This window comes from Sinocyclocheilus rhinocerous, unplaced genomic scaffold (assembly GCF_001515625.1).
Source record: "Sinocyclocheilus rhinocerous isolate Xijiao unplaced genomic scaffold, SAMN03320098_v1.1 scaffold926, whole genome shotgun sequence".
NCBI classification, from domain to species: domain Eukaryota; kingdom Metazoa; phylum Chordata; class Actinopteri; order Cypriniformes; family Cyprinidae; genus Sinocyclocheilus; species Sinocyclocheilus rhinocerous.
In genome coordinates this window covers 807,738-829,841 of record NW_015648536.1, presented here as the reverse complement: position 1 = coordinate 829,841, position 22,104 = coordinate 807,738, and the positions used below count along the sequence as shown (strand labels likewise).

The 22,104-nt window shown below is 36.4% G+C and overlaps 4 protein-coding genes and 1 long non-coding RNA gene across 6 annotated transcripts; all 5 read left to right on the top strand.

Annotated features, from left to right (window-relative positions):
* The first annotated feature begins 3,158 nt into the window (after positions 1-3,158).
* Positions 3,159-4,893, top strand: LOC107709864 (uncharacterized). Its single transcript, XR_001636532.1, has 4 exons — positions 3,159-3,357; positions 4,125-4,281; positions 4,371-4,499; positions 4,707-4,893. It is a non-coding gene; the product is annotated as an uncharacterized LOC107709864 (long non-coding RNA).
* Positions 4,894-8,142: 3,249 nt separating this feature from the next.
* Positions 8,143-13,243, top strand: LOC107709863 (tumor necrosis factor receptor superfamily member 10A-like). 2 transcript variants are annotated; one of them, XM_016514518.1, is made up of 10 exons: positions 8,143-8,341; positions 9,109-9,265; positions 9,355-9,483; positions 9,691-9,802; positions 10,303-10,394; positions 10,617-10,709; positions 10,807-10,832; positions 10,973-11,254; positions 12,229-12,265; positions 12,677-13,243. In XM_016514518.1, exons 1-10 carry the CDS (start codon positions 8,321-8,323, stop codon positions 12,967-12,969), a joined length of 1,242 nt encoding a protein of 413 aa, XP_016370004.1. In that variant the 5' UTR covers positions 8,143-8,320; the 3' UTR covers positions 12,970-13,243. The 2 variants fall into 2 exon arrangements, with proteins under 2 accessions (XP_016370004.1, XP_016370002.1); XM_016514516.1 differs by having other exon boundaries at positions 10,807-10,847.
* A 1,938-nt stretch (positions 13,244-15,181) lies between these two features.
* On the top strand, positions 15,182-16,288 carry LOC107709834 (cytochrome b ascorbate-dependent protein 3-like). The gene is made up of 3 exons (XM_016514459.1): positions 15,182-15,332; positions 15,609-15,777; positions 15,948-16,288. Exons 1-3 carry the CDS (start codon positions 15,184-15,186, stop codon positions 15,969-15,971), a joined length of 342 nt encoding a protein of 113 aa, XP_016369945.1. The 5' UTR covers positions 15,182-15,183; the 3' UTR covers positions 15,972-16,288.
* A 537-nt stretch (positions 16,289-16,825) lies between these two features.
* On the top strand, positions 16,826-17,312 carry LOC107709860 (histone H4). The gene has a single exon (XM_016514510.1). It carries the CDS (start codon positions 16,881-16,883, stop codon positions 17,190-17,192), a length of 312 nt encoding a protein of 103 aa, XP_016369996.1. The 5' UTR covers positions 16,826-16,880; the 3' UTR covers positions 17,193-17,312.
* A 2,270-nt stretch (positions 17,313-19,582) lies between these two features.
* Positions 19,583-20,912, top strand: LOC107709859 (histone H1-like). The gene has a single exon (XM_016514509.1). The coding sequence runs from the start codon at positions 19,642-19,644 to the stop codon at positions 20,257-20,259; it is 618 nt and encodes a 205-aa protein (XP_016369995.1). The 5' UTR covers positions 19,583-19,641; the 3' UTR covers positions 20,260-20,912.
* Positions 20,913-22,104: the final 1,192 nt, after the last annotated feature.

The window sequence follows — 22,104 nt, the reverse complement described above, 5'->3', positions numbered from 1 at the left end:
ATTAATAAAAACATTATTCTTCCACCAATCAATGTAGTTCCTCAGAATCAGTTGTGGTTGCAACAAAGTGGTTGCCGAGCAACACACACAAGTAAACAAAGGTGTATGTTTGTAGAGTAATTTACAACAGCTTCGAACGTGGCTCAGCCAATCAGAATCAAGGACCGGAACTATCCGTTTTATAATAAAGATTCTTCGGCTATGGCAGAGCACTGCGTATTAGAAAAGAAAAATCCCAAAATCCATTACGTTTTTTGCTTAAAAAACCTCAATGCATACCTCAATGCTCACTCAAATGCATTACTCTGTTCCTGTGAGCGTGTTTGAGTCATCAGGGCAGACAGCAGGATGGTATCATGCCTTTTATAGAGCGTTAGGCCTGAGACAGATATTGACCAGAAGAAGCGTTTACTTGAGCCATGCAAACGGCAGCACATCCCTTTTGTTAAAACTTATAGCTTTCTTTTGAAATGCATCTGAAAAGGATGAGCTCCAAGAGACCTCTGTGAAATTAAGCCTCTCTTATCTCTTCTGACCATATTCCACCGTGCGGTGGGAAACACAATGGGGGAACATGGACCGGTGAGCACTGAGAGTTATAATTAAGGTCTGATAAAAGAAAAAGAGCTGTGTGGAAAAATGCTGTCAGAAGTGCAGGAAAAAAGTTGTCCTCCTTTTCCAAGTCATCTACTTCATTAACCTTCTCTCTCTCAAACAGAAATGCCTCCAAGAGCTCATTTTAATTGGTTTTCAGTGTTCTAGCCACTACAATGCTTGCCACTGGTTTAAAATGTTAAGCTTTATCTCTTACTCTGGATATTCTTTTTATATAAATATTTCTTTTTTGTATTTTTAATATAAGTTTGATGAAGGATTTAATGATTTGCTGATCACTTTATGTTGAGAAGCACTGAGAACAGCAGCATGTTTGACGTGTTTATTACTGTAGTTGTCCACAACTATATTAAATAGCCCAAAATGTGCTTTTATTATATTTCCTTTATTTTCATTTATTAGCAAATTTGCTGTCACTCCTAAAACATGTAATTGTTTTGTCATGTTAACGAATAAAAAATAAAAAAAACTCATTAAACATTATTAATGTTCACATTTATGTCCAAATATTGGAACATGATGTTAAACTTATAGAAATAATTCTAGAAGAAAAAAAAACATAATTCTAGAAATGGCTACAAACCAAATTTAAGATTTTGCCCTATTATTGTGGACTGCATTTATAGTGATACGTTCAAGCCTTTGAACGGTTAAGTCAACAATGTTTATCTGTCCCACATTCATGTTATATTTAGGCCTTTGCTTCAAATTATGATTCTTGTGCCTTGTATAACTTCTGTAAATGATGAATGTTGTACAGGTTAAGATGGTTCTGAATCATGCAAATGTACTGTAAGATATCAGTTAAAAAAAAACACACTATATTACACTGATATGCAGGGGTCAAGAGCTTTTCTAGTGCTAAATATACTTGTTTGGTATCGCCAGCTATGATTATTAACATTTTGGATGTTTTCTGTACAGTAGAGTTTGCTGATGTATATGCAGTCTTTTGGAAATAAATGTACAGCTGAAGAGAGCTGCAACTCTAGCAAACATGCCTCGTGGCTTTATTTTATTTCCAAGTGCTGATGGTTTTCTTTATTTTCATTTAGTGTCAGACTGGCACTCCTATGGGACAGTTATACACTGCATGCCTGACTTTTTCTGTGCCTTACAAAAATGGCATAGAATGTCTGCAATGTATTTATTTATTTTTTTTGCTTTGCTTTGTTCCAGATGTAGTTCTTACAAATTAAACTAATATCCTGATGTATCCTAACAAAAACAATGTGATTATGCACTTCTGCGTGTGAGAACAAAATCAGCCGACTCTTCTCACAAAACTGTAGCTGATAATTCAATACGCATTTAATGATAAGAATGTTAATTTCAGCAATGCTTGAAAGTCTCAGACGTGCAGTAATTTTAAGGATCATAAATGGCTGATGCAAAGTCCACAGTTGGTCTTATCTCAAACAGCCCCTCCTTCACAACTTTCTTATCAAAGGACACATGAGTGACTAAAGATCCAGCCCTCATCATAACCATGGTAACCAAAATGTTTGTTTGTTATTAATGCTTAATCAATTCTTAGAGCAACGTTCAGAAATCTGAATCAAAAATACATCTTAATAAATCCAAATTCAGAGATTATACAAACAGGCATTGTAATACGCTGTATAGTTACAGCCTTGGCAGGCAATTACATTATAGAAAAGTGCTTTTGTCAGTAAATGTATACATAATTGGCTGTCTGGCTTCTCTAGCTGAAAAAGGATGGGGGAAATTAAACTAGCTGCCAGGAAGCAACAAAACGATGTAGTGACTATAGATTTATTGAAAGCAAAGAACGATAGAAAGATGCTTTCAATAAGCCACAGTAATGCCTTACAACAGACCATACAAATAGTTTATCTAGAAAACAAACAATTAAAACTGTTGAAAATGAGTGTAATCTAATATAGCGAATGAATGGATCACGTGGTGGAGCGTATGTTTGCTGGAAGTCAAGGAGTTGTCCTTTGTCTGCGTTCTGAAGCAGCAGTATGAAATTCCCCTTAGACTTGGTAAATGAATAAACAAACAGGAGTCCCAGCTTCTTCCGCGCGCATTACTGGAGTATTGGCCAGTTTCCTGTTTTACAATGTGTCACTATCTCACTGTCACAGTCAACTGTCTGCTAGATAGCGCCAAACTGACAGAAATGCCCTTGCATCTCGGAAATTGATAATAATGTTTACGATTGTGTGTGCGTTCAGAGAGCAAGCGAGAGTGAGACATCCTAAATTCAGATGCGTGCTTGTTGGAGATTCACTCACAATGGGTTATTTGACTGACACCAAAGTTTACACGGAGAAAGATGATAGGGCCTAATTACCTCATAAGAAATAAAAAAGAAAATACTGAAACATTTTAAGTAGCTATTCCACACAAAGTGAAGCTTGTAGGCGATTCATGGGCCAACAGTTTGTTTTGCGAATTTATGAATCCCACTATAGCGAAGGCTTCATGAATATTAATTAGGTCACGTGACTGGACGCTAAGAAACTTATAAAAACAACGTCACCAGGAACTAATTAATACTCATAAATTAGGCCTCGACCATAGTAGGATTCGTAACTTCGCTTGCGGATTGTTCTGGTTTAAAGAAGCGCTCAATTCCATAATATAAGACCGGAAGTTTTAAACAGCTAAATCCTCAGAGGTGCGCTATCAGTAGGATGGGACATGAGCTTTTTTCAGTTTATCCTGAGAAAGTGACACAACGATTTGACTACTATGAGATACATACGTTTCTTGGTAAGTGAATATAACATTTATTTAATTTTTTTATACAGTGTGTCGGTATAGAGAAAGTTTAAATGTTTAGTTTGCTTCTTGACGCGTTAAATTGAGGCGTGTTTGGACTAGTCGATGGCGATAAACGACCTGGCACTACAGATCCTTGTCGATTAAAAAAAACAAAAAATCTTTTAAATAATTAGAAAATGATTTAAAATATAAATTACATTAAGACCAGTATCTCTGGATCAAGATTTAGAGAAACTTGATCTCTCTCCAGATGCAGATCATCATACACTTTAGACTGTTTTAACATAGAATTACATTGATTTTATTTAACAAAATTATATAAATGTATATAATAAAATTATAAAAATAAGATTTGGACAATTATATATACAGTGTTTTGACATAAAAAGGCAATAAAATATCATTTACCTAGAAATAATAGGACAGTTCATAGTCTGAATTTACCTAAATACTGAAGTACTTAAATACTGAGGATAATTTCCAAAACGTCTTTATACAGAAGGTATATGAAAATGTCTTCATAAAACAAAAGCAAAACCTTCAACTATAGACCCATAGGAACCAAGTCTTTAGTTTCTAACAAATATAAACAAACGTATGCCTGAGACGTACATTAAAGTTTTACACCAATAGGTGTCAGTATAAAATCCAACACAACTTCATCCCAGATCATAATTATTAACCAAAAAGCCAGTCTTTATTGAAACTCTGTGTGTTGCATGCATGTATCTTTTTTATGTTTCTTCCATGTGTAGATTTTGTTATTACTAAATGCCATACATGCTGCTAAAAGTCACTTGGATCTGGCCTGGGCTAAAGGATCCATCAAGAACAGATCAAGCCGGGATGTTTCCTGCAGAGAGGGCATGGAGTATGAACATGATAACATCTGCTGCCTGAACTGCCCTGCTGGTGGATGAGAATTTTTGAAATCCTTTTATTCTGATTAGACAATGTTTTCTTGTATGTGCACTCACATTCCACCGTCTCATCTTTTGCAGGAACATATGTGAAAAAGGCCTGTCTTACTCCTTCAGAAAAAGGAGTGTGTGAGCCGTGCGAGTTTGACAGATACACTGAGCATGACAATGGACTGCGGAAGTGTTTATCATGCACCAAGTGCCGTATAGGTAATTCTGTTATTTGGAACAGTCAATATTGTCCCCATACTGTCAAGTCCCATAGTTTGTCCCATAGTTTTGCGTAAATTCTTATAACGGACAACCTCTAAGGTTATGCAAGCCAAATCAATATTGTGTTCACACAATGTTTGACTTCCATTAGGCATATTTAATTCTAAATTGCATGCTATTTGTGCACCTTCATTACTTCTGCAGATCAGGAAACCACAGAGAAATGCACAAATACCCAGAACACACAGTGCAAGTGCAAACAGGGTTCATTTTGTTTACCTGACCAAGCATGTGAGGTGTGCAAGAAATGCAGTAGGTATGTTCTAAATGTACCATTTCATTAACACTTAGGTTTTGGTCAAAAAAAGTGTCATGTTAATCAAGCTGGATCACTAGTTGTCCTTATTGCTTTTATAAAACGGTTATTCCATATACATAGTAAGGTTTCACAAAATAAAACAGAGCAAATAAAGTGTAATGATATTAATAAAAACATTATTCTTCCACCAATCAATGTAGTTCCTCAGAATCAGTTGTGGTTGAAACAAAGTGGTTGCCGAGCAACACACACAAGTAAACAAAGGTGTATGTTTGTAGAGTAATTTACAACAGCTTCGAACGTGGCTCAGCCAATCAGAATCAAGGACCGGAACTATCCGTTTTATAATAAAGATTCTTCGGCTATGGCAGAGCACTGCGTATTAGAAAAGAAAAATCCCAAAATCCATTACGTTTTTTGCTTAAAAAACCTCAATGCATACCTCAATGCTCACTCAAATGCATTACTCTGTTCCTGTGAGCGTGTTTGAGTCATCAGGGCAGACAGCAGGATGGTATCATGCCTTTTATAGAGCGTTAGGCCTGAGACAGATATTGACCAGAAGAAGCGTTTACTTGAGCCATGCAAACGGCAGCACATCCCTTTTGTTAAAACTTATAGCTTTCTTTTGAAATGCATCTGAAAAGGATGAGCTCCAAGAGACCTCTGTGAAATTAAGCCTCTCTTATCTCTTCTGACCATATTCCACCGTGCGGTGGGAAACACAATGGGGGAACATGGACCGGTGAGCACTGAGAGTTATAATTAAGGTCTGATAAAAGAAAAAGAGCTGTGTGGAAAAATGCTGTCAGAAGTGCAGGAAAAAAGTTGTCCTCCTTTTCCAAGTCATCTACTTCATTAACCTTCTCTCTCTCAAACAGAAATGCCTCCAAGAGCTCATTTTAATTGGTTTTCAGTGTTCTAGCCACTACAATGCTTGCCACTGGTTTAAAATGTTAAGCTTTATCTCTTACTCTGGATATTCTTTTTATATAAATATTTCTTTTTTGTATTTTTAATATAAGTTTGATGAAGGATTTAATGATTTGCTGATCACTTCATGTTGAGAAGCACTGAGAACAGCAGCATGTTTGACGTGTTTATTACTGTAGTTGTCCACAACTATATTAAATAGCCCAAAATGTGCTTTTATTATATTTCCTTTATTTTCATTTATTAGCAAATTTGCTGTCACTCCTAAAACATGTAATTGTTTTGTCATGTTAACGAATAAAAAATAAAAAAAACTCATTAAACATTATTAATGTTCACATTTATGTCCAAATATTGGAACATGATGTTAAACTTATAGAAATAATTCTAGAAGAAAAAAAAACATAATTCTAGAAATGGCTACAAACCAAATTTAAGATTTTGCCCTATTATTGTGGACTGCATTTATAGTGATACGTTCAAGCCTTTGAACGGTTAAGTCAACAATGTTTATCTGTCCCACATTCATGTTATATTTAGGCCTTTGCTTCAAATTATGATTCTTGTGCCTTGTATAACTTCTGTAAATGATGAATGTTGTACAGGTTAAGATGGTTCTGAATCATGCAAATGTACTGTAAGATATCAGTTAAAAAAAAACACACTATATTACACTGATATGCAGGGGTCAAGAGCTTTTCTAGTGCTAAATATACTTGTTTGGTATCGCCAGCTATGATTATTAACATTTTGGATGTTTTCTGTACAGTAGAGTTTGCTGATGTATATGCAGTCTTTTGGAAATAAATGTACAGCTGAAGAGAGCTGCAACTCTAGCAAACATGCCTCGTGGCTTTATTTTATTTCCAAGTGCTGATGGTTTTCTTTATTTTCATTTAGTGTCAGACTGGCACTCCTATGGGACAGTTATACACTGCATGCCTGACTTTTTCTGTGCCTTACAAAAATGGCATAGAATGTCTGCAATTTATTTATTTATTTTTTTTGCTTTGCTTTGTTCCAAATGTAGTTCTTACCAATTAAACTAATATCCTAATGTATCCTAACAAAAACAATGTGATTATGCACTTCTGCGTGTGAGAACAAAATCAGCCGACTCTTCTCACAAAACTGTAGCTGATAATTTAATACGCATTTAATGATAAGAATGTTAATTTCAGCAATGCTTGAAAGTCTCAGACGTGCAGTAATTTTAAGGATCATAAATGGCTGATGCAAAGTCCACAGTTGGTCTTATCTCAAACAGCCCCTCCTTCACAACTTTCTTATCAAAGGACACATGAGTGACTAAAGATCCAGCCCTCATCATAACCATGGTAACCAAAATGTTTGTTTGTTATTAATGCTTAATCAATTCTTAGAGCAACGTTCAGAAATCTGAATCAAAAATACATCTTAATAAATCCAAATTCAGAGATTATACAAACAGGCATTGTAATACGCTGTATAGTTACAGCCTTGGCAGGCAATTACATTATAGAAAAGTGCTTTTGTCAGTAAATGTATACATAATTGGCTGTCTGGCTTCTCTAGCTGAAAAAGGATGGGGGAAATTAAACTAGCTGCTAGGAAGCAACAAAACGATGTAGTGACTATAGATTTATTGAAAGCAAAGAACGATAGAAAGATGCTTTCAATAAGCCACAGTAATGCCTTACAACAGACCATACAAATAGTTTATCTAGAAAACAAACAATTAAAACTGTTGAAAATGAGTGTAATCTAATATAGCGAATGAATGGATCACGTGGTGGAGCGTATGTTTGCTGGAAGTCAAGGAGTTGTCCTTTGTCTGCGTTCTGAAGCAGCAGTATGAAATTCCCCTTAGACTTGGTAAATGAATAAACAAACAGGAGTCCCAGCTTCTTCCGCGCGCATTACTGGAGTATTGGCCAGTTTCCTGTTTTACAATGTGTCACTATCTCACTGTCACAGTCAACTGTCTGCTAGATAGCGCCAAACTGACAGAAATGCCCTTGCATCTCGGAAATTGATAATAATGTTTACGATTGTGTGTGCGTTCAGAGAGCAAGCGAGAGTGAGACATCCTAAATTCAGATGCGTGCTTGTTGGAGATTCACTCACAATGGGTTATTTGACTGACACCAAAGTTTACACGGAGAAAGATGATAGGGCCTAATTACCTCATAAGAAATAAAAAAGAAAATACTGAAACATTTTAAGTAGCTATTCCACACAAAGTGAAGCTTGTAGGCGATTCATGGGCCAACAGTTTGTTTTGCGAATTTATGAATCCCACTATAGCGAAGGCTTCATGAATATTAATTAGGTCACGTGACTGGACGCTAAGAAACTTATAAAAACAACGTCACCAGGAACTAATTAATACTCATAAATTAGGCCTCGACCATAGTAGGATTCGTAACTTCGCTTGCGGATTGTTCTGGTTTAAAGAAGCGCTCAATTCCATAATATAAGACCGGAAGTTTTAAACAGCTAAATCCTCTGAGGTGCGCTATCAGTAGGATGGGACATGAGCTTTTTTCAGTTTATCCTGAGAAAGTGACACAACGATTTGACTACTATGAGATACATACGTTTCTTGGTAAGTGAATATAACATTTATTTAATTTTTTTATACAGTGTGTCGGTATAGAGAAAGTTTAAATGTTTAGTTTGCTTCTTGACGCGTTAAATTGAGGCGTGTTTGGACTAGTCGATGGCGATAAACGACCTGGCACTACAGATCCTTGTCGATTAAAAAAAACAAAAAATCTTTTAAATAATTAGAAAATGATTTAAAATATAAATTACATTAAGACCAGTATCTCTGGATCAAGATTTAGAGAAACTTGATCTCTCTCCAGATGCAGATCATCATACACTTTAGACTGTTTTAACATAGAATTACATTGATTTTATTTAACAAAATTATATAAATGTATATAATAAAATTATAAAAATAAGATTTGGACAATTATATATACAGTGTTTTGACATAAAAAGGCAATAAAATATCATTTACCTAGAAATAATAGGACAGTTCATAGTCTGAATTTACCTAAATACTGAAGTACTTAAATACTGAGGATAATTTCCAAAACGTCTTTATACAGAAGGTATATGAAAATGTCTTCATAAAACAAAAGCAAAACCTTCAACTATAGACCCATAGGAACCAAGTCTTTAGTTTCTAACAAATATAAACAAACGTATGCCTGAGACGTACATTAAAGTTTTACACCAATAGGTGTCAGTATAAAATCCAACACAACTTCATCCCAGATCATAATTATTAACCAAAAAGCCAGTCTTTATTGAAACTCTGTGTGTTGCATGCATGTATCTTTTTTATGTTTCTTCCATGTGTAGATTTTGTTATTACTAAATGCCATACATGCTGCTAAAAGTCACTTGGATCTGGCCTGGGCTAAAGGATCCATCAAGAACAGATCAAGCCGGGATGTTTCCTGCAGAGAGGGCATGGAGTATGAACATGATAACATCTGCTGCCTGAACTGCCCTGCTGGTGGATGAGAATTTTTGAAATCCTTTTATTCTGATTAGACAATGTTTTCTTGTATGTGCACTCACATTCCACCGTCTCATCTTTTGCAGGAACATATGTGAAAAAGGCCTGTCTTACTCCTTCAGAAAAAGGAGTGTGTGAGCCGTGCGAGTTTGACAGATACACTGAGCATGACAATGGACTGCGGAAGTGTTTATCATGCACCAAGTGCCGTATAGGTAATTCTGTTATTTGGAACAGTCAATATTGTCCCCATACTGTCAAGTCCCATAGTTTGTCCCATAGTTTTGCGTAAATTCTTATAACGGACAACCTCTAAGGTTATGCAAGCCAAATCAATATTGTGTTCACACAATGTTTGACTTCCATTAGGCATATTTAATTCTAAATTGCATGCTATTTGTGCACCTTCATTACTTCTGCAGATCAGGAAACCACAGAGAAATGCACAAATACCCAGAACACACAGTGCAAGTGCAAACAGGGTTCATTTTGTTTACCTGACCAAGCATGTGAGGTGTGCAAGAAATGCAGTAGGTATGTTCTAAATGTACCATTTCATTAACACTTAGGTTTTGGTCAAAAAAAGTGTCATGTTAATCAAGCTGGATCACTAGTTGTCCATGAATGTTAAAGGGAGAGTTCACCAAAAGAATGAAAATGTGCAAGAAACCTCACTGGTTCGTATTTGAGTTTCCGCCATATTTGATGTGCACTACTTGTGTATGTGTGTTTATCAATGTTTTAGTGTGAATAAAGGTTAAATCTGTTCATCAAATAAAGCAAACATGTCTCTTCAGAATTAAATTGAATTAAACAGCCTGATTCACATGGATTTCTTTTATGATGTCTTAGGAAGTTCAAAGAAAGTCAAAGACTTTAATGGAAGAACAGAAATTTCTCAGGTTTCATTAAAAAATATCTTTCTTTGTGTTTTAAAGAGGAGTAAAAGGTTTGGAACAACATGAGGGTGAGTAGTTGATGACCAGTTTTTAATTTTTGGGTGAACTCAAGTTCATTTCTTTTGTTACAACCAGATGCAGAGAGGATGAAGAGGCTGTAAAAAGCTGTACAGACATTTCCAACACCGTTTGTAGAAAGAGAAGCTCTTTGGGCAGCTCTAACTCGGGTAGTAGAAAACCCTTCTTAACCCATAGCCCAATTAAATTAACTTTATACTGTACATACTGTACTAGATGATTACAGCTGATCAAATGTAGTATTTGCACAAGTAAAGGATATTATAATTGTTCAGAGACCTTAATCCTCAACACTTTCTTTTGAGTTGTGTATAAAGACGTTGTTTCCATAGTTTGTTTCACATAGTAATTACATCTTATTTGTCCTACAGTGACTTTCATTGTTGTTGTGGCATTCATTGCCATGCTTGCATTCATTGTGGGTATCGTGTACTGGACAAAGTCAAAACAGAGTAAAAAAGCAGGTAGACACATCTTGAAATCTTTCTTCAGTTCTTTCAGTATTTTTTCTTATTTCAGTTGTTTCTTTATTGCTTATCACACAGTCTTCTTCAATTACAGTAACATCAAGAAGTCCAAGGAAAATGGTTAGGATCTGTATGGTAGGACAACAAAACGTAGCTAGTACATTTCTCAGCTTTAAAAAAAATCACAGGAACTCATATACATTTGGATGTAACTACACCGTGTACGTGACCGACCAGACGACATCTTTCTTGTCCTGCAGGGTGACAGTGAGGAGGTGAAAGAGGAGAGCCAGAATGCCCACAACTCTAAGATGGATGACTCCTCTCAGCTCCAGCCGTTCCTTGAACAAAACTATGCGGTGGGTACCAACATTCCTGCTTCAGCGGAGACGGAGAAAGACAGGGGACTAGGGGACAGCCTCCCCAACACCGCCAACTCTTCACAAATTAGCCTGGTTATGTCTGCTGTGCCTAGTGATCTCCAGTTCCGCCACACTAACCAGCCTCCAAGCTCTGCCACTGCCTTGCAGCCTCACACTTTGGTGAGAGTTGCAGCTTTCTTTGTCTTAACACCATTTCTACTATCATAACCATCTCAAAAGCTTCATTCTCTGCTCCTAAGCCTAAATACTTTGCCTTGGGTAATGTGTGGGGACAAGATAACAAAGCTTGCTTTCATTCAAAGTTTTGAAGTATTTTCACTTTCAGGCTTTCTTAACATGAAATGTGTCGCAATATTTTCACACTTGTTGAGGAGACAAGCTCCTGTAGATATTGGTGATAATTTTTTGTCTTGGTTCAGCTCTTTTGGACCTAATGTCTCTTGTAACTCCTGATGCACTTTAGTGAAAAGTGATCCGTGTGCTGGTTGGAAAATAGGTGTTGCTTTATTAAATAATGAACACCATGGCCCGGTTTCACAGACAGGGTTTAGACTAAGCCAGGATTAGGCCATAGTTCAATTAGGACATTTAAGTAATTTTTATGAACGTACTTAGAAAAAAAACATTACTGGTGTGCATCTTGAGATAAAACAAAGGCACTGATATATTTTAAGATCAGTCAGTGCAAGTTTCTTTCAGTTGAAACAGCTTAGATTTACATTTTAGTCTAGGATTAGGCTTAAGCCTTGTCTGTGAAACCGGGGGCATATGTTGATTTTGATTTAGAAACTATAAATTCTGAATGCATCTCCTGAGCCCAACTGTTATTTGTTCTGTTTTAAATATTTAACCGAATGAGGGATACAATACTAAAGTAAGATTTTTCTCTACAATGCATCTGACATGTTTCATAATACTATGTATTAATACTAGATATTGGTAGTTGTAGATGGGGCAAGTTTGGTAATTGATTGAAACGGGTTTGTCCATCTTTGGTCCGTCTTGGTCAAACACATAATCAAATTGCTCTGAATGTTTAACATAATTTCTCCTAGTTAAAATGGCCTGGAATAATCTCTGTTGTAACTGTCTCACTATGCCTTTAAGATGTTAAATTCTTCCATCTCTTTTAGGAAGGAGAGTCAATAAGAAGACTTGTTCCTTTAAATGGTAAGGTCATACCTTTTTCCTTACATAGTTTTATGTTGTTAACTTTCACATTAACTTATAGAGAGACTTCACCCAAAAATAAGAAGTCTGTCATTTACTTATCCTCAGGTTGTTCCAAACCTCTGTGAGTTTCTTTCTTCTGTTGAACATAAAAGGAGATATTTTGAAGAATGTTGGCAACCAAGCAGTTGCCATTGACTTCCATAGTGTACTATAAAAAATACTATAGAAGTCAATGGCTACTGGCAACTGTTTGGTTTCCAACATTCTTCACTAGTAGAAAGAAACTCATACAGGTTTGAAACAACTTGAGGGTGAGACAGACCTTTCATTTGTGGGTGAACTATTCCTTAAATTAGCATTCCTAAAACTGATGAGTTGCAGTGTTTTCACTCTATCTCACCTTTTCAGGAGAAGAATCGTTGAAGAAAAGCTTTGATTTCTTTGAAGAAATGGACGTCCACTATCATAACAGATTTTTCAGGTTCATTGGACTGAGTGATAATTCAATCAAAAGTGCAGAGTCTCTCTTTCCGGAAGACAGAGTTTATGAACTGTTAAAAATCTGGATGGAAAAGGAGGGACTGGAGGCAGATTTCAACAGTCTTATTGAAGCATTAATCTATTTAGACCAAAGGCTGTCAGCAGAAAATATCATTGCAAAGGCAATCATTAATGGTTACTTTAAATATGAAGATGAGTGACTGGAAGCATGCAAATATTGTCACCACCTTAGTGTCCTCAGTGGGCAAAGGTATTCTTTTGATTTTTATTTTGTACATGGCTTACCTTATGCAGTATTATTTCCCAACAATTCCAAAATGGAAAGTGTTTCACTGACATAATATTTATTATGTTAGCCAATCGTGTGCACATTTTTTAGATAAGATGCTATGCCGCTGTTTACAAACGTTAGTTACATTTAAAAAAAAAAAAAAAAAAGATATTTAAGACTCCTAATATTATGAAATGTGTAGTCTTACTACGTGTTTAAATGCATTATTTCCCGTTTTGTATACAAAATTGTGATGCATTTAATGTTCTTGAATAAGATGTTTACATATGATTATTTTGTGAACTAATAAAAGCAATTCATTTGTATATTTGTTTTTCCTTTAATGATTCTGACTTTACATTAACGTTCTAAATATAAAGCGCACATACGGGTGTTTCCTACAAATATGAGTATCTAAAAACTGCATTTCAGCCTGCTCGCCACCAGAGGTCACCTGAACTCCTGGAAAATAGATCAGAGAATAGAACCATCTGAAAAGTTTCAAACCACAGCAATGCAGAAGAAAATACATGATACAAAATGACAATCCTAACTCCTGTTAAAATAAATACAGGTTTTGTGTGTTTTGTTTAAGGATGTTGGCAGTGGTTGAAAGGCTTTCGTCGCTTCTAAAACTCGATCATTTTCTGCATTATGCTGGTTCATTGGAATGCAAATATGTGTGGGCTTTTGTGCACTGTGGTGATGTATTGTGCAAAATCCATAACTTGTGATAACACAGAATTCATAATTTTGGGACATTTGTCTTACCTAGCCAATGTAATGGTTTTGGGAAACATTGCAAACCCCGCAGCAAAGTTTAATTTCCGTTTAAAGACAGATGTCACGAGGAAAGAATATCACTTTGGGTGTGTTTTTTTATACTTGTGTCGTAATTTTTTAACTCCTGTTAAAATAAATACAGGTTTTGTGTGTTTTGTTTAAGGATGTTGGCAGTGGTTGAAAGGCTTTCGTCGCTTCTAAAACTCGATCATTTTCTGCATTATGCTGGTTCATTGGAATGCAAATATGTGTGGGCTTTTGTGCACTGTGGTGATGTATTGTGCAAAATCCATAACTTGTGATAACACAGAATTCATAATTTTGGGACATTTGTCTTACCTAGCCAATGTAATGGTTTTGGGAAACATTGCAAACCCCGCAGCAAAGTTTAATTTCCGTTTAAAGACAGATCTCACGAGGAAGGAATATCACTTTTGGGTGTGTTTTTTTATACTTGTGTCGTAATTTTTTTTTTGGTTGTTTTGTCGAAAAGTAATCGAAATATAATCTAACAAATAACACAAGCTTTCACTACAGTTCCCATGCCGCCTTGCGGTTAAACAGGAAATTGTCGTGTCGCAAGCAGGGCTGCTTTTCTCAAAAACATCGCAAGCTTCGTCCGTCGTTAAAGTTTGTATACATTGGTTTAGTCTCTAGCATGACATCAAGTAAAATCACATTATCTTGTGTTAACAGTCAATATTATTATTTTAACAGGCAATATTGAAGTAGTTTGCGCGGGTACTTCGTCTGTTTTTGAGTGTCCTCGTACTGGCATTATGTCACAGAAAGATACAAACGACAATGATAATGTAAAACTACAAAACTTGAAAAATAATCAAGCACTCCCTAAGCATATGCATTAAAACCTATGGGTCTTATTTTTAGAAAATCATTTTGGTTACATTGTTTCCTTGCGTCATGGAATTCATTTGAACAGTTCTCTATTTATTGAGTTCTCTATTTGTACAGTATTTGTAGTGTTGAGTGAGTGACATAATGTCCAGTTCATCCTTATGATTGCTAGTCCCTTTTTGCTGTTCCTCATTTCTGCTATTTGTTTGCCATCTGGTCTGCTGGCAGATGAAATCGAAAATCATGATGGGGAATCATGGAAAGAGGAACTGAGATCAACAAAAAACGCAGTCACGAGGCTGTTTGAAATTTGTAAGACATCAGATAAAGGTACCGTACATTCAGATGTGCTGCTCTTCTAAAAACGGTTCTGTTCTGTTTAAAATTAAAGTTGTTTTGGATACTGAGAATGTAGTTTCACATAGTTCATATGTAGATGGATGACAGCAGTGATGCAAGAATTAATAAAATTCTCATTTTTTTTCTGATTCTTTTCTAGTGGGTCATGGGTTTTACTGCGTTTCTCTTACCCTGTACTCCAACGACGGCTCGTGCTCTTGTAAAGCCAGCTCATGTTTGGATGGGAGGAATCATCTTGGTACTAGGCATTGTGTCCTGCATCTCAGGGATCAACGAAAAACTCTTTTTTGCACTGTAAGTGATCACACTACATAAACTGAGTGGTATGCATTAGCTATTGCAGTGAAGACCTGAAGAACTTATATTTAACTTCATTATATATGGCTATTAATCTTCATGGAGCGTTCAGTGCTGTAGATCTGATCATTATGCTCTAATCAATATGTTTTAAGTTTTGATGTATGAGGTAGAAAGAAGAGGGTTAAAAACACATACTCATAAATGTAGAACTCAAAATAGATTTAGTGCAATGTCACAGCAAATGCGTTGTTCCATTGGTTCTCTCCTCAGAAAAGGAAACACCAATGGGACGCTGCCTTATTCCGCATTACCACCAGAGGCAATAACTGCAAATGCATTGGGAGTCATCATTGTAGCCTTTGGATTGGTTGTTTTGAAAATCTTATCCAATCAGATATGGCAGCGTCCTGAGCCAGGCTATGAAGAGGGAGTTTACCAGGTAAAAGACAAAGGATTTCATGATGTCTTTGTTCTTTGAGTTTGGTGTGCTTAATATTGTGACAAAGTAATGCTAATTATCTTGTTTTAGTACAAACCTCACTATTTTCATAAATTGGTAGTTTTTCTGACAGGATTGGTTTGATATTGTTCCTTTGCTCTCATTTGCAGCCACTGGGGTATGATGGAAGCTGATGTGCCAAAGCTGAAATGACTGAAAGCTAAATATTATCTGCATTCTGACTGATTTGCACTCTTCAATGGAATCAAAGTCCCCTGATGTAACAACCGTTCGTCTTCCTATTCCTAATTATACAGAGCGCTGCAAATTTTCTCTTTATTATATGTTTGATTTGATTGTGCTGCTGTTGTTGTTGTAAAGCATAAGGCAAATTATCGGATGTAAAATCACTGCTTGATTGTCAGTGGTTTGTGCTTATTTATTATTTGAGAAGACTTCTATAATAAATGATTAAAATCACTTCATTAAACCAGCTGTTTGCCTCTGTGAATGAAGTCAGACAAAGGTATTGCCTCTTTGTTCGTTAAACCGGTTCAAACTGGCTGGGAAGGGCATTCAAACCAGGGACAAATCACCACGCGTCGTCATCAGCGAATAACCAATAGAAATCGAGGCTGTCTCTCACCAATCAAAACACTCGGCTGAGGTGTATGAAATTTACATATCTTCGCTCTAAGTCAGTCAGTTATTCTTTTGATTGTTTGAAATTTACGCACTAAAACACAAAAGTGCAAATCCGCACTGAATAAGGTCCCAAAAGTAATGTAATTGAAGTATTCAGAAAAACTGTAAAGTCACAAACAACCATACTAGAACATAAGCAGGTCAATCCTAATTACTGAAATACTAATATTTGTTCTAGCTTTTATTCGATTCCATGATCTATAATCAAATATTAAAAAATGACGCTCAACGGACCTATTTCATACTTGTTCTGCATTGTTACATCAGCCCCACCCGCAGTGGGGTTGTGGCAAGCATGGTTTCCACTAGGTCCGCTTGAAGGATATACATGTCAGACTTCCCAAAAAGCCCTTTCATTTCGATTCCATTCGCGTTCTTTGAATTTTCTGTTTGCTATCATGTCTGGTCGAGGAAAAGGCGGTAAGGGGCTTGGGAAAGGTGGTGCAAAACGTCACCGCAAAGTTTTGAGAGATAACATTCAAGGAATCACAAAGCCAGCTATTCGCCGTTTAGCGCGTCGTGGTGGTGTGAAGCGTATTTCCGGTCTGATCTATGAAGAGACTCGAGGTGTACTAAAAGTGTTTCTTGAAAATGTCATTCGCGACGCTGTGACCTACACCGAGCACGCCAAGCGCAAGACTGTGACTGCTATGGACGTAGTGTACGCTCTGAAGCGCCAAGGCCGTACGCTGTATGGTTTTGGCGGTTAAATTTCACCTGGACCGGATTTTCAAAAAAAAAAAAAGGCTCTTTTAAGAGCCGCCCAAACATTCAATTAAAAGGGCAAATTAATGTGTCTTAATGCATTATTTTATTTTATACAGTATGCTCCCCACACCACATTAAGTCTGGTTTTAATTAGATCACTAAGTTACTCAAGTATTAAAATAGAGCAAAACAAAAAAGCAAGCCGTTTATGGTCATGTAATAATTGTCATTATTACATGAATTAGTACTTGTTCTAGTAACAAACTGATTTGATTGTTCATGAATTAATTTGTGAGAAATGTCAGTAAACCTTTTGATATTTTCATATTTACTCGTAAATGTACCTAAACTACTAGTTATAATTCATGTTAATTAATAAGATACTGATTTTAATAATAAATATGAATATGTCCTTAACCATAGATAAGCAATAAGGCACTAGACGTTGTACCGTATTGTTAATATTTATGGCTAAAGGCGGTTGTCAGACATATGGCACAATCTCGAGTGACTTGTTTTTGTTATTGCCTTTATAAAACGATTGCACCATAAAAAAAAATATTAAGGAGTCCCTGCGTTCTAAAATAGTGCCTGATATCATAAAGCGCGCCGTTCCTATCTGTGTTTATCGGTTTATATTGCCTATCATGTTACATTCTACAACATCGTCCAATATCACTGCACAGGACCGATAGCGGATGGTTATTTTGTTGCATAACAATGTTTTGTAATGTCCGGGACTTTATCTTCAAGCGGAGGAATGAATTTGCCTAGTAAAATGGTTTAATAAAATGTCCAACAACACACTCGATTAAGCACAACAAGAGTAATTTAATTTGCATAATCAAAAGTCCCGGCCTGTAATTTGTGCATTTCAATACACAAACAAGGTGTAAAAGGCTTGCTAAATTGTGGCCATGGCTTAAATGGCGTTGTTAGGCACTACACACAGTGGATTGACCGTACTCACAGATGGTACCACATAGGCCTAATAGAATAATTAAGAAGACAAATTTTCATTAAAACATCATTTTATTAAGCAAACTCATTAAGTAGCCTGCCATTCTTTCGCAGGCAGATGTAGGCTAACAGAACGCAAACAAAAATAATCGCTGGGTATGAAGGAGTCGATGGAACGACTTACTGACCGATCACCATCTGTTTTTTTATTTGTTTGTACGGCAAATTAACTATTAATAAACGTCGTATTTATCACAGAAATTAGCTTTTTGTGCCCTGGTCGATGTTTAATATTTCGTACTAATGAATTTAGCCATGAGTCCACAAGCTTTCAGGTAGGCTACATTAGCCTATGTTGAACAAGTAGCCTAGTATAACTAGCCTACATACAAAACGCATCTTTAAATTTCGCCTAAAAAAGAGTGAAGATTCTGTCACACGAATTTATGAAATATTTCATACATGTGTGTGACAGATAAAAGCAATAGTTTTATTGTTTAATGTCGATCAACATCACAGTGCACAATTTACGTGCAGCAGTAGGCTAGTTCTCCGCTGGACAATGAAGGAATGTAGAGAAAATCCTCGACGTTATTAAGCCTGTTCGGATAAAAGTGGCTAGGTGGCCTTTTTACAACCACTAAATATAATTATAAGAATAGTTAGGTGTTTGTACGTATTAAAATGTTGCAAACATGGCCATAAATTCATCAATACAACATTATACACCAAGATAGCTTCCCTCTGATATAGCACTCCTCGACTGAGGACAACACTTTCCCTTTAGACAACACAAGCACCCGTTTTATTACTAACAGGCAACGTCTTTAAATGTTTAATGTTGGCAAAGATGCTTATATATAAGTTACTCGAATCATGTACAGGATGTACAGATATGATTATTAATAGATCACTGTCGAAAGAATGACCGTGAGATTAGGGGAGGCTGAAATGGCGACAGCGCTGATCTGTGTTACCTTCACTAAAGAAAAACGCTTCAGTTTTTTATTCCGTGCGCTTTCTTAGTCTAAAACTACCGCAGATGTGTAGATTAGGGTCTTCTCTATGCAAAATGTCCATCATTTTAGTTGTGCTTTTCGAATTTTAATATATAATCTACAAAAGAACAGAGGAAGTGCGATATTTCCCGCTGCGGCTTGCACTAAATTTGGACGCGTTATTATTATTGTACAATAAACCAAGCGATGTTTTGCACAAAACACAAGCTGCCCACAAAGAGGAAAGACTCAGCTATCGGTACGTGGTTTAAAGTCTACAATCCATCGCTCTTTATCGCGGAAAACCTTGTGTTTTTCAAGACCAGAAAACACATCTACGCACGACTCTGTCCTGTTGAGAGCGTAGGTTCAGGCGGTTGAGTCTATATGGTTCTCATCTCCCGCTTAAATCCCGCCCTCAGCTGTTGGATGTAAACATTGTTTGTTTGACAGCTCTGTACTACCTGACATCGGCTCCAAGTTTACTGAAACTATGGCAGAAACTGCTCCTGCTCCCGCGGCTGCTCCGGCTAAAGCCCCGAAGAAGAAGGCGGCAAAGGCGAAAAAGCCTGGACTAAGCGTGTCCGACCTTATCGTGAAGGCGGTCGCCGCTTCCAACGAGCGCAAAGGAGTTTCCCTGGCGGCTCTGAAGAAGGCTTTGGCAGGTGGTGGATATGACGTTGAGAAAAACAACTCTCGCGTCAAGATTGCTTTGAAATCTCTGGTGAAAAAGGGGGCACTTGTTCAAACTAAAGGCACCGGGGCGTCCGGATCTTTCAAGGTGAGCAAGAAACCAGCCGCCAAGAAGCCCGTCAAGAAAGTTGTGGTGAAACCGAAGAAACCAGCCGTGAAGAAGGCGGCGGCCAAGGCGGCGAAGCCCAAGAAGGCAGCAGTAAAGAAACCTGCCCCGAAGAAGTCTCCCAAGAAAGTGAAGAAAGCGGCTGCGCCCAAGAAAGCCGCCAAAAGCCCAAAGAGAGTGAAGAAACCGGCTGTGAAGAAAGTTGCAAAGAGTCCCAAGAAGGTCAAAGCAGTGAAGCCTAAACCAGTGAAGCCTAAAGCCGCAAAGCCCAAGGCTGCCAAAGCGAAGAAGACGGCCGCTAAGAAGAAGTAAACTGCCAGATTTCACTCCATTAACCAACGGCTCTTGTAAGAGCCACCCCATCTTCACAGAAGTGCAAATGTTCCTAATGCATGTAAGAAGGCTAATGCCTTTTGATAGACTGAGAAAATGGTTTTTGGGTGGGATGTGACACTTTTTGAACTGTCTTGTATGGAGTCTTACTGCTTTTAAATATCACCAGCGCGAACGAGCAGCACAAATATTGCCGTCAACTACTTATTATCAAGATCGGTTTGTATAAACACATGACAGTCTCTACCTCTGTACCTGTTGCACAAAACCGATTACTTGGTGTGGATTTTCAATCCTTCACAGATTAGACAGAAGAGTCCGCTTGTTGGAAAGTGTCCAAAATGTGCATACATTAACATAAATAAGTACAGTTTGTTTAAAGTTGATCGTGTGTGACTAAACAGGATGAGTGTGTTTTATCACTATGTCACTATGATGATTCAGGTTATATTTATATTTTGTATTGGATTATACTACACTTTCCTGTAAATACAGCAATACAGAACAAACATTTAATTTATTCATTGTTAATGGTTTGTTGAATGTTGCTACCAAAGGCAATATTACATTTACATTTAGTCATTTAGCAGACAATATACATTCCATCAATTTTTTTGTATACTATTGTTCTTAACATTTAAACCTATATTTTGTCCAAAACCTGTTTTAGTATAAAACTCCCAATAAAAACAAATATGCTATCAGAAGATGAGTGCTCATTTGTTTTCTTTATCTGCAGAGAATGTACATTATTGTTCATTCTAATGTTTTTAAATTAAGGAGAAATGTATTTTCTTATTAAAAGTCATTTAATATTTTGGGTTGACCTTTTTGAATATACTGTATATATATATATATATATATATATATAGTGAATTAGTAAAGGCCAAAAAATAAAAAATCTAAATTGTGGAAAACAAATCAAAATGATTTATATATATATAAATCAACTTCAAGGTTTTAGCTTAAAATTTATATTAATATATATGGAAATTTGACATGATTTCACCATTTTGATTTATGTTTTTCACTTTAAATGGTCCTGTGGAGTGGCAAATGTACAAATATTTCAAGTAGTCCATCAAATATTATGAGCTAATAAAGAAATGATCATAATGCTGCTTAACAAAGCTTAAGATAAAGTATTGCAGGACAACAACTTCCCTTATGTATTTTGTGTCAACTATCCTTTTATACATTAACATCTTTTCAGTATCACTTGCATTATCTTTAATAATTTCCCAACCTCCAACAGAGTAGACTTAATGTGAACAAATCCATTCAATGAACAGAAGCTTTTTCAGACAAAAGGTAACTGTTATGACAGACCGATAAGTAAAGATAGTCGATTCTCAGAATAATTGCATGAAATCACTTGATCTCATATTTTCATTTGAGCTCATATGCCATGCTCAGAAATAAAAGGGGGGAATAAAAACAACCTGTCAGTCTGTCAGTGCATTTTCCCTTTCTGGAGTGAATAGAGGACATTTCAAAGTCAGGTGTTACTCATTTTCAGTCAAATCTTCAAGCTGACAGACATATGATTATTATTATTTCCTCCATTAAGACATTTAACTGAAAAAGACTGCACATTATTCATGTAGAAATAACTTGATACTGCATCATGAGCTTTATACGTAAAGCTCTTTATGGAATCTCTGCCTCACAGTGAGTGACCTTTTGAATGATTCATGAGCAGAGTAGTGTAGAAACAGCACTCAAAAACAGTTGTCTACGCCAGTTCAATTACTCATAGTCTTACTCAGTTTGTTTAATACATAAAAGTATCATTATTTTCAAAACACACCGCATATTTACAGA

Coding starts and splice junctions, on each gene's coding strand:
- LOC107709863 (XM_016514516.1), top strand. CDS start 8,321: ATGAGATACATACGTTTCTTG. Junction 10,848..10,972: donor AAATGGTTAGGATCTGTATG/GTAGGACAACAA, acceptor CTTGTCCTGCAG/GGTGACAGTGAGGAGGTGAA. Junction 11,255..12,228: donor CCTTGCAGCCTCACACTTTG/GTGAGAGTTGCA, acceptor CATCTCTTTTAG/GAAGGAGAGTCAATAAGAAG.
- LOC107709834 (XM_016514459.1), top strand. CDS start 15,184: ATGGGTTTTACTGCGTTTCTCTTACCCTGTACTCCAACGACGGCTCGT. Junction 15,333..15,608: donor GAAAAACTCTTTTTTGCACT/GTAAGTGATCAC, acceptor TTCTCTCCTCAG/AAAAGGAAACACCAATGGGA. Junction 15,778..15,947: donor ATGAAGAGGGAGTTTACCAG/GTAAAAGACAAA, acceptor TCTCATTTGCAG/CCACTGGGGTATGATGGAAG.
- LOC107709860 (XM_016514510.1), top strand. CDS start 16,881: ATGTCTGGTCGAGGAAAAGGCGGTAAGGGGCTTGGGAAAGGTGGTGCA.
- LOC107709859 (XM_016514509.1), top strand. CDS start 19,642: ATGGCAGAAACTGCTCCTGCTCCCGCGGCTGCTCCGGCTAAAGCCCCG.